The sequence below is a fragment of the Colletotrichum acutatum genome, assembly GCF_030867785.1.
Source record: "Colletotrichum acutatum strain CBS 112980 chromosome Unknown BDZ83scaffold_66, whole genome shotgun sequence".
Taxonomy (NCBI): Eukaryota; Fungi; Ascomycota; class Sordariomycetes; order Glomerellales; family Glomerellaceae; genus Colletotrichum; species Colletotrichum acutatum.
Genome location: NW_026849060.1, coordinates 89,185 through 105,765, shown reverse-complemented (window position 1 = coordinate 105,765; position 16,581 = coordinate 89,185). Strand labels below are relative to the sequence as shown.

General features: G+C 54.2%; 2 protein-coding genes across 2 annotated transcripts; one reads left to right on the top strand and one right to left on the bottom strand.

The window, feature by feature from the left end:
* Nucleotides 1–4,876: 4,876 nt before the first annotated feature.
* Nucleotides 4,877–6,624, bottom strand: BDZ83DRAFT_653135 (uncharacterized protein; the record flags this gene model as incomplete). Its single annotated transcript, XM_060510595.1, has 4 exons — nt 4,877–5,396; nt 5,692–5,779; nt 6,219–6,220; nt 6,590–6,624. The coding sequence occupies 4 exons, from the start codon at nt 6,622–6,624 to the stop codon at nt 4,877–4,879; spliced, it is 645 nt and encodes a 214-aa protein (XP_060363407.1).
* Nucleotides 6,625–10,641: 4,017 nt separating this feature from the next.
* BDZ83DRAFT_580974 (fungal-specific transcription factor domain-containing protein) lies at nt 10,642–12,909 on the top strand (the record flags this gene model as incomplete). The annotated part of the gene is made up of 3 exons (XM_060505405.1): nt 10,642–11,176; nt 11,230–11,316; nt 11,369–12,909. The coding sequence occupies 3 exons, from the start codon at nt 10,642–10,644 to the stop codon at nt 12,907–12,909; spliced, it is 2,163 nt and encodes a 720-aa protein (XP_060363406.1).
* Between the last annotated feature and the right edge of the window lie 3,672 nt (nt 12,910–16,581).

The following is a 16,581-nucleotide window of genomic DNA, read 5'->3' as shown; positions in this document are numbered from 1 at the left end:
ATACTTTTGTCTGTGCATCCAAAACCCACACTTGGCAAGATCCGAGCAAAGACAATCTTTCAGATTACTGTCTCGAGTTTCTTTTTTTTTTTTTTTTTTTTTTTTTTTGGCGCCTGCAACGAGGCATGCCCGTGACCTCAGGTAACGTTACGAGTCTTACACGAGAACGAGAATCATGGATGCATACTCGAGATATCAAATCACCAAAATTCGCCTCTCCCAAAGGGGAAATAAGATTTCGAGAGTTTGTCTAGCCATCCGAACCGCGTATCAGGCGCCAAAAAAAAAAAAAATTGGACTGCTTCAGCTCGAACCATTTAACTCTGATGAACCATGTGTCTCAAGCACTCGAAAAGACGCTGGTACTGCACCGCCCCCTGATTTACTCTGAAGGGCAAGCGACACCTACATCCTTGAGCAAGCACACCTCTATGTTTAGGCAAATAAGCAAGATATCCCATACACTGGTCTGGACAGATAACCCCCCCAGTGATCACCAGTCTCTGGGTCTCACATGTCGGACCTCGGACTAGCTAGCATCCTGTAAAACCGGGAACCTGGAGGGAGAGGGAGCGCTTGATCATGGGCTGGCATCTGCTTGGTCGTGTGGTTGTCTAGTAAAGCCAATGGATTGTGCCTCTGGCTCTCCGTCGCTGCTTGATCGTCTGTGATCCGTTGATTAGTTTCGTCCCGCTAATGGGAGAGACATTGCTAGTGGAAAGTGACATGATGAATGGAACGCCTGGAATGGCGCGCTGAAGAACTGGTTCATCTGCAGGGGTGGCACTGGGTGGTTCCATTCAATACATTGGTATCAGGCATCGTTCATCGTCCTGTGAGGTCAGTCGACCAAAAGATTTGAAAAGCGAGAAGCTGGTGGGTACCGAGATGTCGGTCATCCCGATTAGATCCTGTAGACTGCGGGAGATCTCCGTATGCTGCGAGATTCAGACGGGGCGAGGTGAGATATCTGGGCAGAAATCCACTTCGGAAACGAGGACTTCCAGCCACTCCTCTCGAAGAATGTTTCTGCATGTCACTAAAGGCAAATAGACTGGTAATGATGACGGGCAGCGATGCGGTGAGGCCAGGTTTCGAACCAAATTTAGGCGCCTGGGAACTGGCGGATGACTAGTTTGCGTAGACACCACCCTCTTGAACGAGCTAGATCTGACCTAGGCAAGGTTAGTGGCGACGAGGCGTGCTCGGGCTTGTCTGTCTCTGCCCAAAGGTGGAACTCTGGAGAAACAAATATGAGGCCCTCACCGCACTTCTCTGGACGTTTCAATGGCAAAAGAATGGCCGAAAACCGTGTTGCGGCCCAGAGTACAGTGATTCGGAGCGTAGTTGGAGGTTCATGTCGTGACGGTTGGTGAGCTATGGCGGGGTAAACGTGGTCGAGGCGCTGTCAAATGCAAGGAACTCCCCTTCCCCGAAGAGCTGGAATCGGCATGTTCCCTACAATGCGTCGACGTGTTTGGGTTTCCGGGTCTAGGCTGCTTGGACGTTGGACACCGCCTTTTGCCGCTGGGTCAGTCCTGTAAAAGATGTCGGCCGCCAGAAACACCTTTTAGTTCTGGACAAACAAGTAGCCCTGCGTCTGTTTCTTTATGTCCGAGGAAAGGGCACTAGTCGTCGATCTAACAAGGCTGTGCGATGTAGGTCGAACACTGGAATGCGAGCAGTCGAGCGTTGATGGAGGTGGTTGGCCAGCATGCAATCGATTGCATTCTATAGGGGGCCAGCTGACTTCAAAGCTATCCCTGTTTTCTTGCGCCTTACGACTGTGAATCGCCTCTGACGCGGTCTGGATGCTGGCGGAGTGGGAAATAGAAAGAAACAAGATTCCATTGTCCAGGGATGGCTGTTTACTTAGCGATGATCATGCAAGAGCTGGAGCCTTGCCTAGGCGGTCGGGATGCGAATGTGCGGTTTTGCTGCCTGTAGGATGTCTTTCAGCGCCAGCTGGAGAAGAAGGCTGGTTCGCGCCAAACAGAAGTTTGCTACTCTGTGTGTTTGGGCCTGGCTCGAGGTTGGTTTCAATCTCGGTCTTAACGGCAGCTCGCGAGCCCTAACAAGATAGATCGGACGGTCTTGCCGCTAGATTGGCATCTGTCGCCCCGACGGAACGCTTGCCCAGGAACGTGGTGCGCGCGATCTGGCGGTGTGATGTCGCATCCGAACTTTGAGGCACTGGCCGTCTTGAGATCCCTTTCGCTCCCGCAAGCGCATCGCCCCCAGTCGTGTGGGTAAAATGAACCACTGCGCAAGCACGCAAGCCATGTGTATCCGTTCGGGCACTGGATGCGCGGGAGAGGGTTGATGACGAGCAGCAGAACAGCATAGCTGACGCGGTGCATGAGAGGTCTGGAGACATGGACATGCTGGCACGCAGGCATATAGCTTGTTGGCCGCAAAACGCTTCGAGCGTGGGGCCGTGGTCAATCTCCCGCAACTTGTTGACTTGGTCCTGTCACTGCTACCAGTATCAGCCTGCATTGTAGCGTGTTCAGTTGATATTCAGAGCGGACACGCTTTGATCCAATGATCTGGTAATTACTTCAGGCTTGAGTAGCAACAACCTGGAGCCCGACGGGGGTAAGTGAAGCAATCGTCAAGGACTCTCTCTGTCTCTGATGAATCATCCACTTGGTGGCCCCCCTTGCGAAAATCCCCGAGTCTGCAGCGGACATCTCTCTGCAGCGGCATGGATGGTCTCAGGTTGCTCTCCAACGAGGACCCCTTTCGGTTGAGGATGGAGACGCACGAAGGGCCAGCGGACGAACCAGAGAAAGATGCCTGCCGGGCATCAAGGACACAGAAGCAACAAGCCCCCCCACAGCCTTAGTGCCATTACCACAGCCGCCAAGGGCAAGGAAGGTGAATCGCAAAACGAGTCGAATGCGCACCAATGAGTGGAGGGTTGCGGCTGGCGGTCGGAGGGTGTGGTGAAAAGTATTGCCATGTATCTTTTTCGCTGTTCCTTTTCCCCCGCTACTGACAATTTTAGCTAGATCGACTTCTCCCCCCCATTTCGACAGGCATGGACAAGGAATGGTGCTGTTGGCCATGGATCTAGGGTTGAAGTGAGTTAAAGTAGTGCCCCGTCGAAGACAAGAGTACTGTGTATGAGAAGTCGAGAAGTAAGTTCTTCGCCTGAGTCTGGCCACGGTAGGAATGAGAGCCGATTATCAGAGAGCTGTCCTTGAGGTTTGTGCAGCCATTTTCGCAGCCCGAGGGGCCCTGCGGAGTATGTAAGTGTAAAAGAGACCGGTCATGGAGCATGAAGACGCAGATGACAGGCAGGTAGGTAGGTAACTATGTGGGTGGATTAGCTGCAAAATAAATAGCCCCTCGCCGAGTCGCCGCATCATCTGCGCCCACATAGGCCCTGCAGGAAGGCCTTGAATTATCCGTATCGTTGCTCAGGTACCACCGGAGAGGGGGGAGATCACAGTATCGAGATTCCTTGAGCAACCAGTAACCATGATCCATACTCCATACCCAGCGTACGGATACATGTGTCCATCCACACTGACACGGTAAGTATGTACTGCGGTAAGGTGGTGACTCGAGGCCCCGAAGGTGGTGGTGGTGGACAAGCGGGTAGAGAAGGTCGACTGGCATCGGTTGCGCACTGATGATGATCCAATGTCGGTGGAGACCAGCCGTCGACGGCACGCACCGTCTCGAAAGTCAAAAGGCGACGGGAGGTAGCCAGATCCGACAACGGGCCAAGCCTCGCGCTCGGGCGGCACCCTTCTCCGCCTTTGTCGTTGTCGCTTTATTTGCTCCTCTATTGTCGTCTCAAGTTAAACGGGGTCGACTGTCGCAGAGTCTCGCAACGCTCAAGTGATGAAAGAAACTCGGCGATGTTCGGATAGTGATCGGCTGCCCTCTGCCAGTGCCCAGGACCAGCGCCGTTGATGCCGTTAGGCTGACTTGGTCTCGTCCGCACGGAGGTTGTCGTACTCGCATGTATGTGATATGTGACGATAAGCTGGGGTTGGTTAAGCAGCAAAGGGTCGAAGCGTAACTAGGTGCAGTATCATTGCGAGCATCCTATGAAAGCTTGCTCGGAAAGGACATGGCCCGCGCCAGTGGCGAGACAATAGACTGTTGACTGGGTTGGCCTGGTGGTCGTCTGGGTCAGCCTCGGCCAACCAGGGACCCCATGGCTCTGGAGTACCGAGTTAGGAAATCCGAGACATGCCTCTATCAGATTACCCAGTATGACCGGCCGGGAAAAAGACCAAGTCGACCTCCTGGAGCGAGTTTAGCCGGAGCTAAGACAGTGTGTAAGTGCATACTGTATTCGTACGCATGTCTTAGCCACTCGTCTCGTTTGTGATGACATGACTACTCGATTCGTCTGGTTGCTTAGAGTAGTGTCGCGACTTGATAACTACACGTGCGGAGGGGAAAAAAAAGTCATCGGAGTCTTGAGTGTGCAGCGGCGACGACAGGAGGGGGTGTTTAGCCAGTCCGCTCTTCCAAAGGTAATGGGAGCACAGGTGATGCTGACTTTGTTGAGCCGTGTGGCCCTCTCAATGGCCAAGAAACATGGCATCGCAGAGCGGCCAACTTTGTTAGAGATTTTTCCGACGCAGGCCCCGAGGAATAGAGCGAAGGGGTGCATTGCGATGAGATGCAACCACGAGGCCTGAGTCGTCAAACAGGGTATGTGGGTAGGATTGAGATGCACCAATGGCTTCGAACCTTGTGCTGCCTTACCCCGGCACGGATATTTAGTTGATCGATAGCGGATGCGAGACAGCCAGGGCATGAGCATCGTCGGCTTGGAATGTCGCGGCCCTCCTGAAGCTAGCCGTCGAAGTAATTCAGTGGTGTTTTACGTGCTATTGCACGAAATCCTCTATCGCCCGAGACATGATGGACTCCTGAGCAGCATGCGGATACTGAGGAATAGGACATGGGCAGAGGTATGGCTCGCTTTGCTGTGTCTAGGCAGGCAGGCGAACCACGTTTCCAGCTGAAGCGGACGACTTAGCAGAGCCGAGTCTAGTTCGAAACTTGGAATATCTGTGCTTTGGCATAGATCATCGGTCCAGACTCCAGAGTAGTCGTATGGGATTCCGACTTGTCCGATCATGGCCAATCCAAAAGACAAAGGTTCGGGGGCCCCAAAGTCCCCTGTCCCATGTGCCGGGCGTGGGGGCAGGCTCGCATTGCACCGGCAGATGGTCGCTAACACTCCATCAGCATCAGAGCCGTGACGGACGGAACACGAGAGAAGGTCAAACCTTGGAAAAGCGATACCCATGTGGCCTCTCTGTTTGGGTTCGAGATGGGTATCTTCTTCTCGCATTTGACGTTGGTGGTAGTGGGCATCGTATAGGGAGTTTGACGAGAGTGTGAGTGTCGTGCTGTGGCCTCTATCGTCAATGTGTGCAGACTCGGGTCAATATACTACATAGACACGAGGTCTCTGTACGCAGTAGGTGTTCACTCTGCGTATGCGTATCCGTAGACTGTTGCACCAATGGAAGTCTCGGTCAACCGCCGATGGATGGGGCTGGGCCACGGCAACAGGACTGTACGGAGTAATGTCGTCTTCTCGTCCGGCCATGAGAGCTCGGAGTATCCAGCACAAAATGCGGAGTTTTCTCCGGCGAGACCCATCCACGTACCGACAGTGTAAGGTATTGCCGTCCCATCTTACCTACCTACCTTACCTCAGGTACCTTACGGATACCTACTTTAAGGCAGCTATTGGAGGAGGTCAAGAGGTCAGGATCACGAGGATGGGTAAAGCTGCCTTACGTAATGCCAATTTGCAAGTTAACACGAATTTGCCTCAGGTACCTTTCAAAATTGCTTGACCTGCCTTGGGAGGAAGCTCTTTCCTCGAACTACCTTATGAAGAAAGGCATGGATCTCGTAAGGTAGGAAGGCACCAAGTTGCGTACGGTCAGGTTGAGCTTGGAGGAAGGAGGGATCCTGACTGAGGAGTGGGAACACGGGCGGCAAGGCACAGCCATGTCTGCTTCGTGGACCGCCCACCTCAGTGTGCACAGACAACCGGGAAACGACTACGACTAGAGGGGCCCGGTGACCAGTGATGGCAGGATGGCAGACGGGAAGAATAGGAAGGGACGCACGGAATACCAGGGACCTCTTACCTTTCTTACTTTAACCTCAATGGAAGTAGTGGAAGGCACAAAGGCAAGGCACCGGGGCCTTACTACCTTACTTACTCCTGTAGGTAGTTGCATCAGATATCGTCCCTTCCTGCCTTGCCCCATACCTTCCATACATACATAGGTACCGTAGGTTGTACTTCATACAAACACTCCAGCACGGCAAGTGGTGGAGGATGTACTCTGGGGCGTGGGAAAGTCCGGGTCGACCTCACCTCACCGCACCTCACCTCACCTCATGCAGAGAACACAGCCAGACAAACCTGAGGCTGCATTTTGCTTTTCTTTGCAATTGCCCGAGGAATTGCAGTTTTACCTTGGAAGTGCGGCAGACTTTCACTTTCATTGACTCTCTTTTCATTCCGAAGCATCGACATCAAACCGTGCTGCAATCCTCAACTCCTACTCGGCACCCCACGGGCACTTACACCATCTGCAGACGAGAGACCTCTGGGAGACGCATGGATTGGTCCCAGGCCCCCCCCCCCCCATCATCAACTGTCAGGGTCGTGCCCACTACATGCCAGGCCCTGCAAGATTGGACTCTGAAGTTTGAACGCACCGGGAGAGCCACTAACAGTCAAAGTAACAGGCTAACATCGCCCTAGATCATCGCTCTAATTAAACATGGAGTCTACGGATACTTCCAGTTTCCACCGATATGTCGACATCCTCCCTCTGTTTCAATATCCAGGCTCTCACCCTCTACTCCGTACGCATATTTCGTACACTACCGATAGACTCCAACCTCCGTGCGGCCTTCCCCCCGTGCCCCAGTGCCTCCGTACCTCCGAACCCTGGCGGCCCGCTGTCATTCGATGAGGTGCCGACCTTCTAAGTTCTCCATCCTTTTTCCGCCGGCAATAGACCACCAACTAGGCGAGACGCCGGCCAAGACTGCTCACCAATACCATGTCTCTGTCACCACTCGATCCTCACGAATATACACAAGACAATACGCAGCAAATCCACCCCGGCAAGCCCTGCCACAAGGTACCCATATCCTGAACCTGAGCCCGAACCCCAGTCTTGTAGCCGACGAACGGCCACATTCAAGACAACGACGACGACGGCCGCGAACGCAAAGAGTCCTCGGAAAAAGAAACAAGACGACCGGCAGCATCAAAGCAGCACCAATCTGATCATGTTGAAGCCCCGGCCCCGAAGCTAGAGCCCACCTTCAACGCAGCCCGGCCCAGCGCGCCGCATCTGCATTGCAGCTTGCTTGCAGTGACAGGGCGCCATGGCACCAACCAGAACAATGCAACAAGACTTCTGCCACTCCCGACAAGTTTCAATCTGAGGCGAATTCCCCCCGCCCCCCTCCGGCTCCTACATTCTCAGCCAGCTAGGTATACCATACCTACTCCGGACTGCGTACATACATTGGGATACTCCGTGCGCTTCTCCTTCACATCGCCATGCATCGTGAGCTTTCATGGCCCATTACTGGTCTTCCAAACAGCTCCAGACCCTACGGCGTCCCTAGTCCTAACATCCTTTCTCTTTGGGCGGCGAGTTGTCCCTGCCCAAAAGCCTCCCATACCAGAGCTGAGCTGCGAAGCTGAGGCGCTTTCGACGCCCCGCCTGGACTACATTATCTCTTAGACCGCCGTGGTTGGCCCACGACCACGCAATGGATCGAGGTACATGCCATGGCAGTCGAGATGGCGCTGTGTTCCCCGGCTCTTTGCGGCTCGCCTTGCCTTCCTTCACAGCGCGCCACTTCAGCGGACAGGACCACAGACTCTTCATGTCTGTGATCCTGACTGGATCTCCAGGCTCCATGCCATCCATCATGATCCTCACAGACTCCGACACACCATGCCATGGATGCCACTCACCCACGGCCCCACCCCCACCCACAAATGGCTCCACGCACAGCACCGGCCAGTCACGCCGCACATCGCTCACCAGCTGTTTGCTGATTCGCTAATCGACGATAGACTACTCCGCCCCGTCTCTTCACCTTGACAGTTGACTCTGATCAGAGCCCGTCTTCTTTCCAAATCCAGCCGCCTGCATATGCAGTGACAGGCCTTAGAAGCATGACCTTCGGTCTCACAGTCCACCATGATATCATGGTACATAGACTTCTCCTACGCTTCGCTGCTCTAACGCTCATGGACAAGTACCGACCAACGCTGGCTCAATTCGCTTTGTGCCCGAAATGGAGCAAACCACCGTGATCCCATCTCTTCCCTGGGCTCTCGTCTCGTTGGGTCCTGACTCCTGCACGACTAATACATACGCATGGCTCACCATAGGACAAGGTTGGAGGTGCCCTTATTACTCTTAGCCTCTCACACAGTACCTATAGTCTTGACTCTTGAGTCTTCACTGCTGGAACCCCCCGATGTCCATCTCCGAGTTCCTCTCCATCTCCCCACTCTTCTTGACACAACGCGACGCGATCCCAAGCAATGATGCACCCTCCTTGTCAGGTTTGTCTCGCATCGTCCCGGTCAGTTTTCTTCACCTTCATGGCGGCTGTCGGCCGATTGCCATGTCTTCGTTCCGCCTGCGGAACCAGTCCAAGGCGCAGCAGGAATACGGATAGATCCATTGCGATTTCAAAAACCGGCCACTTAGCTGGCCTGAACTTGTCGACTCATGAGTCGTGCGAATTGACGATCGACTATCGGTCGCCGGTCCCCTCTTGGTCTCGTCATGTTCAATATTGACCGGCCCGCAGAACGACAAGCGGGTTGTCGTCTCTCACTCTTCACTCTTGTTAGTGTAGGAATGGCTGCTTTTCTTGCTCACTTCGTCTCAAGCAGTCGAGGTGGAGTCTCCGCGATACAACATGGCCGCGCATGACTTGAGCCCAAGGACTCAGGGAGTCGGCGCACAGTCCAGCTTTCTCACCAAGCCAACCTCTGGTCAATGCCAGAAGAAAATCTACGACGACGAATCACAACTCTTGACACCATCGTGGGGTGGTGTCGTGCGGGTAGCGACTTGTAGTACTTGAGGGTACCTTGCTGTCACTGGCAAGGGTGGTCGGTCGTATTGCGCTAGCAACGACCAGGGCTGATGGAGGAGTCAGGAGGGGCCCGGCGAGATGTGGGAGCGGCGGACAGGACGTTGGCGAGAGAGAGACTGAGAAAGGCACCCATTCTCTCTCTCTTTCTTTCTCTCCTCGTCTCTCTGTCTTACGTCGTCTGTTCACGCGTACTCACTCTCCTCTCTGGTGCTTCTCGACGAAAGTGAGCACCGGTCCGTATAATTAGTACTGCACCACTGCATCGTAGGTGGAGGAGGGAGATGCTGCCAAGGGTGCCCCGAAATCCACTTGTCATCCACCGTCGACAAGAGCCAAGCTGACAGCGATTCGGTTCGTGTCTTTCTACATACACAGGATTCCATACGGAGTACCCTCGTCGATACACGGTGACTACCGGGCTCTTTAATTAGCATGGCCTTCCTGACGGCACTGACGGCACAGATAGGGACTGCCCTGGGGGCGGAGGAGCAAGGAAGCTGGCAGCAGAGAGAGCATCAAGACCCCGGCTGTCGTCTTGGCACAAGTCGGTGCGACGTGAGACCTCACCACCACTTCGCTGCTCACCTCACATCCCACACCGTCCTTATCCGCCCGTGTTCGCCCATGTTCACCCATCCATGGTGTGGGTACTATGTATTCGTACGGAGGCTACTGGCAGGCAGGCAGACAGACAGTCTTGTTTCCCATACTCCGTATGAAGTATCCGTACCCCCATCCCATGGGCCATTCATTTTCGCACCTTGCTTGAGGGGAGCTACCCAATGTGCTAGGGGACCTTAGTGCGTATGGGAGAAACATCGATTCTCTGCATGTCTTCCCTCATTCACCTCGAGACCCTGTCGCCGTCCCGACTTCCCACCCACTAGCAGCGCAGCTATCTGCAGATATGTATATGCATATCCCGCCCCTCGAAGCGGCTGGCCCCATATCCTGTCGTCCAACGACCCTCTTTCCTTTCCCACTTCGTCTCGACGACAAGCTGGTTCCCAAATAAGACCCAGCGATCATCTCTCCACCCCATCTCAGCCCCTCCATTCCACGTCGGCTTTCCCAGTGATCAGCCTTTCCCTTCTTCTTGAGCGGACCGCAACGGTCTTGATCTTCAGAAGACTCTTGCCCGCTTCCCTGTCTCATCCATCTCGACATTGGTCACTCGTCCTCGAGGGAGATATCATTTGACTGCCGTCCTTTCCATTCCTTTCCTCCCCGCTCGACCTCACACACCGTTCGACATCCTATAGCTTTCACTAGACTCGACGATTGATCGACAACCCAGGCTGTCCAGATCCTATCCTGTCGCCACCGCATCACACCTCCGACGAATCGCTATAACAACAACTGGCCACCAGAATCTCGCTGATTTTGGCATGGTCTCGCTAGTGACGAGCCATGGATTCTACTTCTCTCTCAATGGTATCGGACGAAGGGGACCTCTCGTGGTCGGACAACCACAGTAACTCTTCAGACGACAACATGCAAGACGACATGCTGCTTCCACACCCACCAACCTCCCAAACGGCAACGGCCTGGATGGCCTCGGCCAGCATTCCTCACTCTTTCTCCGGGCAGCCGTCTCCCGTCAGCGCCGCCATGGATATTCCCCATCTCGAGCCGTCCAGCGACCCGACAATGGTACACTCCGCATCCTCGTCCTGCACCGATTCCTGGAGCACTGGCCACGCCGAGACGTGCGATGGAGACGATGCTGACAACGACATTGTATGGGAACAGGAATCGGACGACGCTTTCGCCATCATACCCAAAATTGAACCCATGGACGACGATGATCTAAAGCTGGGCGATGTCAAGGAGGCTCCATTAGCGCAAACAGAAACCACCTTGGTATCGGCCACAAACTCACTGAAGCAGAAGCGACCCCGAGGAAGACCCCGCAAGCATCCTGTAGCATCCATCATCAACCAGAGTAAGGTGACCAAGGGTCGATCCAAGACGGGCTGCATTACCTGTCGGAGACGGAAGAAGAAGTGTGACGAGGCGAAGCCGAGATGTGAGTGTCACTGCCGTATGACTGCTTGGGACTTTCTCCTGACATGTAAGCAGGTATGAATTGCGAGAAGAATGCTGTCGTCTGCGAGGGCTATCATGAGAAAAAGCTTTGGAGAAGCGGCAAAGAAAAGGCAACCATTGGTAAGTGCTCGCTTATGAACCCGGCAAATATGTTGGTGGTCTAACCCGGAAGAAGATCACGTTGGGGATGAGGAGTCGCTCGTTTTCACCATGCAACCTCTGTTCAACGGCGTCGACACGATCGAGGACAAGATATTTTGGAGACACTACGGCGTCCATCTCAGCAACGTTCTGACTGTTGAGGGAGAAGCCAAGAATGCTTTTAAGGACATTATTCTTCCTTTGGCAAACCTTCACCAGGGCGTGATGCACTCGATTCTGGCCATGAGTAGCAAACACATTGACTTTGATACACCGTACGGCGCCAAGTTACTCGAGAGAAATCCGACAACCAGCCTGGAGGCGCTACAGGCCCGGTCAGCGTACCACGAGGAACAAGCGATGAAGACTCTGTACGCCGATATGAACCGTTCGACGGATGAGGACATTGACGACCGCGAAACAATCTTGTCGGCTCGCTACGCCCAGATCCTTTGCCTCCTCGTCACCACACTGATTGAAGGTGAACCTCATGGAGCGCATCGTGTTCACCTGAGCGGGTACAAGCAGTTGATCCAAGAGAGCCCTCCAGAGGATTCCGTCTTCCTGGCCTTCATAACCGAATTCTTCCAGTATCACATCTACGCAGACGAGCTCCTTTGGCATCCCGCACCCAACCGCCCACGCTTAGCTTCCGAAGATTGGAGCCCTCTGGTTCCATTGGACTCACCTCGTCTTCTGGGTGTTGCTGATGGCTTGTTTCAACACCTTTGCCAAATAACCACCATCCGAAACGTCATTCGGGACAACATATACAGACGCGCCGAGACTGTCGTAACATATCACGTTCTGTACCGGGCGCAAGAGATACAAGAGGCAATTGAGCAGTGGATGCCTCTTTGGCCACCAGGCGACAGCCGTCACAGGGTCGGGCTGGTTTACAAACACATGATGTTCCTGCATCTCTTCCGCACAATCTACCCCCCTACCTCTCCAGAGAGACGGCCTTCTGTCTACTCTATAGCAACATCTGTCGCCACCTCAACCTCGTCGTCTTCCTCCCGCCGGCATTCGCAAATTTCCAGGCCGTCGACAGCGACGAGCTGCGCCTCGTCTCCCGGCCTAAGACCCAGCATGGGTTCCGGGTTCCCCTCTTCGATGCAGCTCAAACGGGAGCCAAACTCCCGAGGACCGTCCAGGACGAGCTCGATGCATGAGTCCGATGCCGGGTCCTCTAGCTGCGCTGTGATTGATGAACAACGCCCGGCCTCTCCACCGCCGGTTCGCCGCCCGCAACAGCATGATAATCGCATCACTGCTGCGGTGGACGAGTCCCTGTCGATCATGGAGGGCTTCAAGCCATCAGACCCAGCCCTCACCCTTTTGCTGATGCCGAGTCTCGTCATTGGTACTACGTGCTTCGACCCCACGCAGCAAGAGCGACTTCGAGGCATCATCCGGTCGGTCCGGGGCTACACTGGTCTTCGCAACTGCGATAGAGTCCTCGAAGTCCTGGAAGAAGTCTGGCACCTCATGGAGTGTGGCGAATGGATTGCTGTCTGGGACTGGCAGGGCGTTGCCAGACGCCTCGGGCTTGATTTCTTGTGCACCTGAACCAGCCAGTTCACGGCGGATGGCGCCATCCATCCGCGCTGTTCTTGTACTCGCCAGAAGCTCTTCTCACTGTCTTCTTTATTGCCTTCATCCCGGTATACCCGCGCGTTGTATTCTTTATTCTCTCTTCCTTTGTCTCTCACTCACATCTACTCTTTTTCTCCTCGGGTCGGCACTACTTGTGGTCGGAGTTACTGGGTGAAGCATGTCATGGGGGCGACATCATGTACAGGGGCCACTTGCATTCCGGCTTCGCACGACGCCATGGGATGGGAATGGGCAACGAGAGGGGGGAGCGATTGGTGAACCTTGGCATCCTAGACAACAAGACGGGATGGCAGTCGGGAGATTGCTAGCTTGTCATCGCGTTGATTCTTTTTTTTCTGCTCTCCGCACGGCGGCGTTTCTTTTTTCTGTGTACTTTGGAGGGTAGAGGGTTGGCTGCCAGTTTTTTTTCTTCCTTTCCTTTTTTTTCATAGTTTTTTCTTCTCTCTTGTGGTTTCGTTTTGGCTTTTGGGTTAATGGGACGGACAAGGAACTGTCTGGATCTGGGCGGCTCGGACTCTGTTCCGATTTGAAATTTATCGCAACATCTGTTATGCTCGTTCAACCGGCTTCCCCCGGAATTTGGCTCTGGGGGAAGTCGGAGGCGATGCATGCAAGTACTATATAGGCCAGTATTATCATGGCACTGGAGGATTTGGATGCGACACAATACAATCTGCGCTGGTTGCGCCTCTCCTCACTTTTTGCAATTGCCTCTCGCCTCGTATTGTGTCCTTTGCCTGTTGCCAACCTTACGGTACACCGAGATATGGTATTGCGTTGATTAGACGCATGAGATGGAGTGATGTACTGCACCGGCGCCATCTGCTGCCCCCCTCGGACGACTCTTAATGATCCGACATTCGCATCCGAAGCGTGGCCGTGGGTGCATGTTCGGACAAAAACGATGGGTTGTGCAGTGAAGATCCCTATTTGCCGACACGGCCGTGAGAGCCGAATTATCTCACCCACTCACCCCAGGCCCCATCCCTTTGCTCTGCAGTTGCGGACGGAGTACTCTGTACTTTTCAGTGTACCTTGAGTGGTAAGTAGAAGAGAGATAAAGAAAGGGTGCGTGTGTGTGTTCAGATACAACCGACGCTGATCATCGCATCTGGAACCACCTCAGTCTACAATCTAGTTACTCACTGGTCCGTCTCTCGAGTCTCGACTCTCTCTCTCCAGCGGCTTCGAGGACGGACATTGTTCTCCCGTTGGATGGGAGCCGCCGGTCGATGAGATGGATCATGGACGAGAAGGACCGGGGTGTCGGGGTTCAGCTTCAGGGTCAGGGTCGAGGTGTGTAGTGGGGGGCGCCCGGGGTGTACGCGACTACGTCTGGATATGGGATAGTTGAGTTGGAGTCGCTGTGAGATGCTGCAGGGAAATGGAGTTGCTGCTGCACAACTGAGGGCCAAGAAAGTTTCCATCTTTTGTCCTTCTTGCGGAGTACTCTCGCCTTCATTGTACGTCTCAGTCTCTCACTCGCGAGACTCTAGGGTGAGGAGATAAACTCGCGACGGCTTGCAGAGACCCCTCTTCCTCCAGGTAGGCGGCAGGCCTCCGAACGCTCTCTTCCTCAAATAGGTACCGTTCTTCCTTCTCCCTGTTGATGGCAATCACTGGGGCACGCCGCACTGGCACGGTGCAGTTGGAGCTACGAGCGAGCCGACGGGGGGGAATCGATGGCGCGCAATCTACGGGACCAGGCCAGGGAAGCTTGGAGAGCCTAGAGGAGCGTTGTCACGTTGGAGAGATTTGGGGGCCCTTGCACTAATTCCCGTTTGTTCTTGGCCCAGGGTATCTATCTGGGTGCGATGTATCTGTACGTCCGAGGCATGGACGGGGGGTTCTTTTGACCATGCAAGATATCATTGATTGCTTTTTTTTTTCGTTTTGGTATACTACCTCCGGAGTAGATTGATCTCGACCGCTGATTCTTTTTGGTCGACCTACCTTACCCACTGCTACCGTGCCCGGCAATTCGTTGTGCTCCGAATGGACAAAGTGCTCAAGGAGGACAAACATCTCGTCTCCGTCGGATACTCGGGCGGGAATGGCTGCCGTGGTGCGTTGCTTGTCCCAGTTCATCCTCACCTTCTGCTGCAGCGTGTATCCGTTCGGATATCGGATGATTGGTGGTATTGCTGGTGGTGGTCCGCTAGAGACAGCGAAAGAAAGTGGTGCGACCGTTGGGAAAGCGGAGAGGCTCTCCGCATTTCATTTTGACCCCCTCCAGAACCCCCGGGAAGTCTCTGAGGAGATTCGAGAGGGTGCTCATCGGAGGAGGAGGAGGATGAACTTGGTGGGAGTATTGAGGGGAAGGAGGTGAGAGCAAACACCGCTGCATAGAAAAGGCCGGGTATGTCGCTGAATTTACCGTGCCACCGTCCACGTCGCACAGAACCGTCGGCCGGTGTTTGAAGGGTATCCCCCGGGACGGCGCTTCGGGAAGGTCGGCGGCGCGCTGCGGGAGAGAAATGGCGCGGGGGTGCGATGGTGGTTGGTTCAGTGGTAACTAGTACGTGCTTTCATCTTCAAGGATTTGCGTTTTTGCTTTTTCCATTTCTTTCCTCCGCATCGCCTCATCTACGGTACCTTAACCCAGTCTCCTTTCTTTTCCTCTACACTTGCAGAGTCTGAGGGTACTATCCCAACGTCTCGAATCCGAGACATGCAGAAACAAATTGGGCCAACGAGATGCGGTAGGTAGTAAGTAAGTATTCGCGCCCAGTGACGACGCCTAGCGAGGTGTGCCTTGAGATTCGACAAGGGACAGGCCTGGTCAAACCGTCAAAGTCGTGATGTCGTCGAACATGGGGGGTGTCTCCACTCCTAGCGGCGTTATCGATGGGCTGTTCATTGCTACTTGAAGTACTTTTTCGCGAGATTGAGCTGGAGCAGCGGTGCATACTACACCGTACAGAGCCCCGAAGGGTGCCGAGCCACGATGGTAACGAACGAACGATTGGTATCCACGGAATAGCAGAGTTTGGGCGTGCATTTCAGCAAGGGTAGGTTTACATTGATAGCTGCAAAAGTCATGGGATACAAAAGAAATCTTTCGAGCTGCTGCAATCTACAGTGCAATCGACCATCGTACAGGGGACAGGCGCAACATGTCGCCATGTCCCTCTACTCTCCCCGAGCCAGAGAGCCCAGGATCTATCCGCAAACGTGCTCTATCTTATAGGTTGAGGTCGTCGCATTCCCAGCCACGCATTATTATGGTTGTGAACGCGCATGTCGCATTTGGATGGGCCACACATCCAGCTCATAGGCTGGCCCATGCGATAGACAACACGTAGCTCGCAAGCCGGTGTCATCCTGTTCGTCTTTTCAGGCTTCATCCCATATCGGCCGAGTCTATCGACCCAGTTGCATAATCGATCGGGGCCAGCTCTTTGTCCGATCTAAGGGTCGCCCTTGGAGTTGATAGGTCGTGGTGGGCCATGGGATGGGACAATCAGATCTGAGCTCGCGTCACACTGTCCCATCACCGTCACTCGGTCTCGTCTTGTAAGGTAGCTCGGCTCTTGGATGTGGCAGCCTCGATGGTGGGCTCCGTAACGCCGTCGGACTGTTGGCGACCTGACCATACCAGTCTCAGACCCAGATGTACATGCC